The sequence below is a fragment of the Arachis hypogaea genome, chromosome 10, assembly GCF_003086295.3.
Source record: "Arachis hypogaea cultivar Tifrunner chromosome 10, arahy.Tifrunner.gnm2.J5K5, whole genome shotgun sequence".
Lineage (NCBI taxonomy): Eukaryota > Viridiplantae > Streptophyta > Magnoliopsida > Fabales > Fabaceae > Arachis > Arachis hypogaea.
In genome coordinates this window covers 17117236-17125727 of record NC_092045.1, presented here as the reverse complement: position 1 = coordinate 17125727, position 8492 = coordinate 17117236, and the positions used below count along the sequence as shown (strand labels likewise).

At 36.6% G+C, this 8492-nt stretch overlaps 1 protein-coding gene across 2 annotated transcripts; it reads right to left on the bottom strand.

Annotated features, from left to right (window-relative positions):
- Positions 1-619: 619 nt before the first annotated feature.
- LOC112715286 (carbamoyl phosphate synthase small chain, chloroplastic) lies at positions 620-8216 on the bottom strand. Of its 2 annotated transcripts, none has more exons than XM_025767035.3 (11): positions 7633-8216; positions 3604-3752; positions 3127-3253; positions 2941-3029; positions 2745-2805; positions 2588-2655; positions 2370-2498; positions 2097-2203; positions 1659-2006; positions 1023-1188; positions 620-933 (listed from the first exon to the last, which is right to left on the bottom strand). In XM_025767035.3, exons 2-11 carry the CDS (start codon positions 3719-3721, stop codon positions 860-862), a joined length of 1287 nt encoding a protein of 428 aa, XP_025622820.1. In that variant the 5' UTR covers positions 3722-3752; positions 7633-8216; the 3' UTR covers positions 620-859. The 2 variants fall into 2 exon arrangements, with proteins under 2 accessions (XP_025622820.1, XP_025622821.1); XM_025767036.3 differs by having other exon boundaries at positions 3604-3777; positions 7633-8067.
- Positions 8217-8492: the final 276 nt, after the last annotated feature.

Here is an 8492-nt window from a genome sequence, read left to right as displayed (position 1 = left end):
TATTTGTTAGCGCCATAATTATTGAAGATTGTATAAGACTAGTCTGGAGTGTTCCAGTATAAGGTTTGTTGACTTTTGATCAGTATAGATGTGGGTATGCCTCCAAAGTGGATAAAGTCTTGGTGAATGGCAGTGTGTAAAATCAGCAAGCAGCTGGTTGTTAGGGTATTCCGAGTTTGCAGCGAAAACTCTAAAGAGCTATTCGGATCGGTCTGGAAGAGGAATGACGTTTTCAATTCGGTTGATGTTATGAAAGAGTGGGAGAGCTATTCGGATCGGTCTGGAAGAGGAATGACGTTTTCAATTCGGTTGATGTTATGAAAGAGTGGGAGAGTGTAATAATGAACCGCCTATTTTGGGTGAAAACTCGTAAAGTTAGGGTTTTGTGACAATCCACGCTAACGGACAGTAACGCCATGTAAAATGAGCCATCAACTACATCCACAAACGGGAAGATAACGTAGTGAAGTTCGCCGGAAATAAAGCGAATTCTATAAAAATATAGAAGTTCACCAGGGATCAAACGAACTCTGTTAAAATAACGGAGTTTACCTGGCGGCGACCTTACCAAGGCCCAAACAAATAAATGTATTTGGGAAATTAAAGTTCAAAAAACGTGTTTTTGAAAATATTTTTTTATTTATTCCAGAAAAAAAAACCTGTAATTTGATTACATTGGTTTCTACTGCTCGATGGATCAAGCAAAATAGCAAGATAACTTGAGATTACTGCATTTAGAACTAAAACAAATGCAGCTTGATTGTTTTGTTCACAAATCACAATTACAGATCAAGCCGTGGAGACAATAATGAAGTACTTATTATTCGAAGTACATTACAAAGCATAGACCGAATATGGTTTACACTGTTGATAATTGGGGCTCAGATTTCTTTCTTTTTTCCTGCCTCATTAGATATACAAACTCCCTGAATGCTGCAATCATCAACAACTCCCATATTATTATCTATTATTCATCAGATCCAAATTAAAAGTAAAAAATAACCAAGCTGCTAATCTCTTACCGTAATCCGAATCATGGGGTCCTGGGGATGCTTCTGGGTGGTACTGGAGAGACATTATTCTCTTAGCAGGGAAGGCAAGACCAGCACAGCTTCCATCATTGAGGTTAATATGAGTAACCTCCACTCCTTCTGGCAAAGTGGCAGGGTCAACCGCATAATTGTGGTTCTGCCAGTTTATAAAGCAATTTACCATTATACATACAATGCGATAACAATTAACCATTTGTATACGACACAGACATGGACTAAGTTCCTAAAGCAGATTTACAAACTAAAAGGTTTTTCCATTCAAACTGCCACTGCTACAGTGTAAAAATGTAAGGTGAAAACTCGCATGCAAAGTTGTCTTCATGAGATGTTGATATTTGAAAATTCGTTCAATTGCAATTTAGTCAGATGTCAAATTATCTCACAATTCTCAACTATCAACTTCATATAAAGACAATTGCATGAGTCATTACCAAAACGTAAGCACTTCCTCCATATCTCACTCGTAAGATTTCAGTGTCTCGTTTACTTTCATTTTTAAGATGGAAGCAAGGTAGTGCCAACATTCCATATGATACGCCTAAAATCAATCAATCAGATACATTCATTGACATACTTAGGCGAGAGAGAAGTCCGAGAGCCACATACCTGAGCACTAATCTCAACATGGGTTGTTCGAAGGTTGCGAACAGGGTGATTTCCTCCGTGATGACCAAATTTCATCTTAAAGGTTTTGCCTCCTAAAGCTTGGCCAAGCAGTTGATGTCCCATGCAAATTCCAAAGACAGGCACCTTCCCTATAATATCCCTTACTGTCTCCACAGCATACGGAACAGCAGAAGGATCTCCAGGGCCATTGCTGAAAAGCACCCCATCTGGCTTCATCTTCAAAGTTTTTGATGCTGGCCATGTAGATGGTACAACAGTGATTTTGCAGCCATAAGACGCGAGTCTTCTGAGTATATTTTGCTTTATTCCAAAATCATAGGCAACAACCTATAATGCATAAACCAGAATGAAGGGCATATTAAATTACCAATATTATACAAAAAAGGAAGCAACAGTAATAACAGTGGTTATACTTACATGGAAAGTCTCCTGAGGCACTTTAGAATTAAATTCCCATTCTTGCTTTGTTTTATCAACCCATTCATGTGGAGTTTTGCATGATACTCCGCTTATAAGATCAATACCTAAAAATATTGAAAAGCATCCATGATCCATGTAGTTCCATACAACAAAAACAATAAAGCCTTTTCCCATTAGGTTGGGTCGGCTACATGGATCAAACGACGTCATTGCACCCTATCATGTATCATGTCTCAAGAATATTAGGAAAATAGATGTTCGTATGCTTACCAACAATGTCCCAAGATTGAGACATCTTAAGTAGTTCTTCGTCAGTTTTGGAATTGTCAGTGCTCAAGACACCAATAAGGCTGCCATCTTCCCGTAATCTGCGGGTGATTGCACGTGTATCAACATCATCTGTTGCACACCAAATTTTCAACATTAAAACCAAAACAACAAATTTTTACATAATAGACTTTCTCAAAGAACTATTAAAAAATACTTACAAATTCCCATGATATTCCTTTTTGCTAAGTAGTCACCTAGAGTTTCTGTACATCTCCAGTTTGAGGTGCTGAATTACTTATTGCAAGAAGAGAGTTAGTTGACTAAAAAAGTAAAGCTAAATTGACGAAAAGCAATTCCGGAGAATGTCAACAAAACCTGATACTCAAGCTTCTAATTACTAAACCCGCAAGGAAGCATTGTCTTGACTCCTCATCATCTAGCATGGGAGCATAAACATGTATTCATAATTGACTTCTCAACAACAACAAACCCTTATCCGCTAGGTGGGGTTGGCTATCATAATTGACTTCACAGAATAAAAAATAATTCAAGAGACGATATGAATACTCACCAAAATTTACACCAGTGTTACCAATATGTGGGTTTGTCATTAGCACAAACTGGCCAGCATAACTAGGATCAGTTAGAATTTCTTGATACCTGCAAAGCACATACATGACAAGGTAAACAACCGCACATGCACATTCTCAGATTAAAGTCATGCCAATAAGAAGACTGGATTTATAGTTCATCTCACCCAGTTAATGATGTATTGAAAACTACTTCACCAACTTGGGTTCCTGTAGCCCCAAATGACTTTGCTTTCCAGATTGATCCATCCTCCAAAACAAGTCTAGCATCTGATGTCTTCCAAGGTCTTTCTCCTTTAACCATTTATAAAGCAGGGAAAAAAACATTGCATCAATTTCCTTAAGATCTGGCTAATAACCACTTCAAGCATAAACTTACAGAAGCTAAACAAAACAGTCTTTATATATTTGACTAGCAGGAAGCATACTTCAGCTTAAGAAGTCAAGGGTGAAAAAGAACAAAAGCATGAAAAGAACAAGCTTTCAAATATTATCTAGAATAACAAGAAAAACTCAAGGCCCCATTAGTTAAAATTCAAGAATTTGTTGAAGACAAGATAAGAACAATTCATGTAATGTTTAATAACATTGCTTTACAAGATTTTTGAGGTGCCCATAAAGAAAAAGGAAATTGGGGAGGTTACCGGCAGAACATCTGAGGGTAAAAACGCGAACTTTGGAACTGGGTTGTGGCGACTTGGAACCGAAACGCTTGGAAAGGTCAATCACAGTGACAGGGAAAGCCAACACTTTTGTCGCCATTAAGGTTGCGAGAACCGAACCGATCGAGCGACTGGTTCAATAGTTCAATGGTTCAACTGAGGTTAAACTGATTAAGTAAATATAAATAAAACTATAAAAAATTCAACATATAATTTTAAATATTTAAATTCAATAATTTCTAAGCTAATAAAATTCAAAGTTTCACGATTTTACATAATAACTTGTCTATAATTTATCATTAAAAATTCATAAACAAATTTAAACATCAAAATTTATGACCGAAGAAAATCGAAACGCATTATGCATACTAGAATATGCTAAGTTAAGGGGAGCTCAGAATAAACATACTATCAACATTAGGAAAATTTCTTTCTTTTTATTTATTGATTTACAATCTCGTGGATCAAGTGTTCAATGTTAAATGATAATTCTAGTAAGGTTTGAGCACTGTAGTTTATTTAGTGGCATCTCACAAATACATTGCATATTTCCCTTAACAATTGCCCTGGATGAAGCTTTACTTTAAATGTTTATTCCAAGGTTCTGACAACCAACCGGTCATCAAACCGTTCTAGTTATTGGTTCACTGGTTTATTGGTTCAACCGAAATAACCGTTTTATAATAAAATAAAATAAAATATAAATAAACATATTAAAACATAATTATAATCTAATATAAATTTCAAAAAATATCATCCAAATTAAAAAAGATTTGAATCCTCTAAATTTTGAATTTTCACAGATGGGGCCAAGAGAAAACATGAGAGAGAAAACATTCAATGGTGAGAGATCACACTTTATACTCTAAAGTGAAAATCCAAAATTTAGAAGATCCAAATTCAATTAAAAGTATTAGATCAACCACAATGTTATAATATCATTCAAATATAAACTCAAAAATCAAATAACAAAAAAAAACAACCAAATATAAAATACCAACATCAAAATTTGCCATCAATTATCAAAATTTCCAAATACATAATCTAAGATCAAACAGCAACCCAATGACAAGAAGTCAAGAACAATGAATTAGTCAAGAGTAATGAATTAAATTGATTGATACTATCATCTAGCCAATAACAAAATTTAGTCAACAACAACCAATGACAAACAACAATAATAAGATCAAGATTAAGAACAACAATCCACAACAAAAACAATTTACCAAATTAACAAATTATCAAAATGTCAAGAACAGCAGAACATCCTAACAATCACAAGTTATCAAATTAACAAGTTAATAAGATCAACAACATAACAAAACTAGTTAAGAAAAACAAGTTAATCCAATCGAAACAAGAACTGGAACTGCAACCTACTAATTAAAACAACCACCAGCTAAAATAAGAACTGCAACCTTCATCCAGTCATCCTTTCAAAGCATATATGGTTCTGAGCAATTATCCCCAATTTAACCAAATGCTCAACTAAGTGATTCTGCTGCACCAAAAAAAACTAAGCAAGATCTTCAATGAATAAACTAAATCATACTGATCTAACCAAGCAAAGGAGGGAAGGAACGTCTCTGAATCTGAACAACAAATGAACAAAAGAAAAAGCAAGAAAACAACCATTGCTTTTGGAGAGGAAGGAAGTTGCGACGGTTGCTATGTGACGGAGGGGAAGGAAGATGCGACGCTGCTACGGTGGCTTCCAAGTTCGCAGTTGCGTCGGCAGCGGTAGCAGGCGGTGGCTGGACGAAGGTGACATTGGAGCAGGAGCTCGATGAGAGGGGCTCGGACTGGCTGCGTGTGAGAGGGGCAGCAGCGCGTTTTGGTTAGGGGGCAGGGGTTTAGGGCTAGGGTTGGGGCTGGTAAGGGTTACCTACCGTGCCCTAATGTGCTACAAAACGGCGCCGTCTAAGCTTAATTCAAAAAACCGGCCGGGTCACAGTTCGGTTCGACCGACCAGTTCCCGGCCAGTTTGACGGTTCAAGAGCGGTTTTTGAGTTTCCCGGTTTTGGCATTTGACCGATTCGCTTTTCCCTTCGGTTTGCGATTTTGAAGATCTTGCTTAGCTTTTTTTCTTATGCAGAATCACTTAGTTGGGCATTTGCGATAATTGTGCAGAATCATATATGCTTGAAAGGATGACTGGATGGAGATTGCAGTTCTTATTTTAGCTGGTTGTTGTTTTAATTAGTAGGTTGGAGTTCTAGTTCTTGTTTCGATTGGATTAACTTGTTTTTCTTAACTTATTTTGTTATGTTGTTGATCTTATTAACTTGTTAATTTGATAACTTGTGATTGTTAGGATGTTGTGCTGTTCTTAACATTTTGATAATTTGTTAATTTGGTAAATTGTTTTTGTTGTGGATTGTTCTTAATCTTGATCTTATTATTCTTGTTTGTCATTGGTTGTTATTAACTAAATTTTGTTATTGGCTAGATGATAGTATCAATCAATTTAATTCATTATTCTTGACTAATCCATTGCTCTTGACTTCTTGTCATTGGGTTGCTGTTTGATCTTAGATTATGTATTTGGAAATTTTGATGATTGATGGCAAATTTTGATGTTGGTATTTTATATTTGGTTGTTTTTTTTTTTGTTATTTGACTTTTGAGTTTATATTTGAATGATATTATAACATTGTGGTTGATCTAATACTTTTAATTTGGATGATATTTTAAAATTTATACTAGATTATAATTATGTTTTAATGTGTTTATATTTTATTTATTATTTTATTATAAAACAGTTATTTCGGTTGAACCATTTGTTGAACCGATTGAACCAGTGAACCAATAAATAGAACGGTTCGATGACCGGTTCAGTTTTCAGAACCTTGGATATCACAAACACAAAGATTAAAGAGCTCACACTGAATTTAATCGAGCTTAATTAGACACTGTGTTTTCACCTCAGGAAGAGATGCAAAAATCCATGGTTTTGAGAACCGGACTGGTCAGCAAACCGCTCTAATCACTGGTTCACTAGTCTAACCCGGTCCAACCATGGTTCAATCGAAAAACCGTTTTAGAATAAAATAATAAATAAATTATAAATAAACATCCTAAAATATAATTATAGTCTAATATAAATCTTAAAATATCTTCCAAATTTAAAAACACTACATGAAATTTTATCTTCCAAATTAATAATTTATAAATTTGTTGTCAAACTTGACACCAAGTGTATTCCAGAAGATCACTGACTTCAATACTAAAGAATGATATTAGAGGCTAAAAAAAATCATACAGTTTCATACCCTCTAATATATGCTTACAAGCATGAGCATATACGCAGTTTTCCTATCATCTTTGTTTCTTTTCATTATGGCAGTAATTTCATTTGGCTTATGATTTGTGATTTGACTGTGAATCTTCTATTAGAGAACTCAAGTTACAAGTGTATTGAATACATTAATATAATTAGGGGTGGTAAGGCTGGGCTTTCTCATTGTCAAATAAATATGACAACTGGAACTGGAGAGAAAAGCATATATAATACAAAATATTTTATTATTAAATCAGCGCAGCAGCAGCACAGCACAGCCAGACATCAAATGATCATTCAACAAACAATCATAAATAATTGAAATCAATAAATCAACATCACAGTAAAAAAACAGCAGCTTTCATTAACACAATAAAAAACCCAGCTGCACAACAGAACCAGAAATCAAATAAATCATCAACAAAAATTCAAAAACAACAGCGCAAGAAATTCAAATACAGCAGCAGCAGCATAGCAAAGCCATTTTTTATCAATAATTTCAACAAAAACACAAAACCCCTGTAATCTTATCCATGATTTCACTTTCAGAAACAGAGTTAATCAACTAAGAACAAGCAAGAATGAGGGTATCAATTAATCATCAAGCAGTGAACAAATCCAATCAACCAAGAACAAGTCAGTAACATAGTTAAAATTCATTATCAACCAGTGAGCAAAGCCAATCAACCAAGAACAAGAGCTGAACAATTCTAGTGCATCCGAGACATTACCTTTGGCGAGGGCAGGGAGCGGAGAATTGATGGAGATCGACGGACGACAGGAAGCTGGCAACGAACACTGGCGAGCTGGCGACAGACGACGGGAGCTGGCGACGAACCCCACGGACAGACGACGAGCGAAGAGCTGCGGAACAGGACCTGGAGACGCTAGCGTTGGACGAACGTGAGGAAGGCCTTCGAGCACGCCGAACCAGGAGGATTGGCAAACGACCACCACGAACCAAGCAGCGACGGTGAGACACGCGGTGGCGCTATGGAGGCTAGGGTTTTCAAGGAAGACTTGGATGGAACTATGGAGGTTAGTGGGTGGACGGATCAAGTGATGCGATTCTGAGGGAGTGAGGGAGGACTGAGGAGCTCGAGAGGAAGGAAATGCTGCTGAAAGTGGCTGAATGCGAAGAGGAGGCTAGGGTTAGTGGGTTACCGTTTTTCCTTCCTCTTTTCTCTTTAAGAACGAAACGGCGTCGTTTCCATTCAAAAGGTGAAAACCGGCCGTGTTACGGTTCGGTTCGACCGACCAATTTTCAGCCGGTTCGACTAACTGTTTTTAAATTTGGCGATTATAACTTCTAACTGAACCATAATTCTTGTCCTCTCTGTTTTTATAACCTGAACTAGGGGTGGCAAACTGGCCTAAACCCGACAAGTCGGCCCGCGTAACCTGTCAAAAAAAGGCGAGTCGGGCTAGAAAATTGGGACCGCCAAAGAGCAAAAGCCCGCCTAACCCGCACTGCTTAAACCGCGGGCTTTGGTGGGGCGGGATGAGCTTTCCCGCCGGGATTAGTGTTTCTTTATAATTACAAACACTTTAATATTTGTGAATATAAAAAAAAATATAATTTTCTTATCCC

What these genes read in the sequence shown, in the direction of transcription:
- LOC112715286 (XM_025767035.3), bottom strand. Translation starts at nt 3,721, where the DNA reads ATGGCGACAAAAGTGTTGGCTTTCCCTGTCACTGTGATTGACCTTTCC. An exon ending in TAACACTGGTGTAAATTTTG is followed by an intron (nt 2,806 to 2,940) that starts GTGAGTATTCAT and finishes CTCCCATGCTAG; the next exon opens with ATGATGAGGAGTCAAGACAA. An exon ending in TGCCTCAGGAGACTTTCCAT is followed by an intron (nt 2,007 to 2,096) that starts GTAAGTATAACC and finishes TATGCATTATAG; the next exon opens with GTTGTTGCCTATGATTTTGG.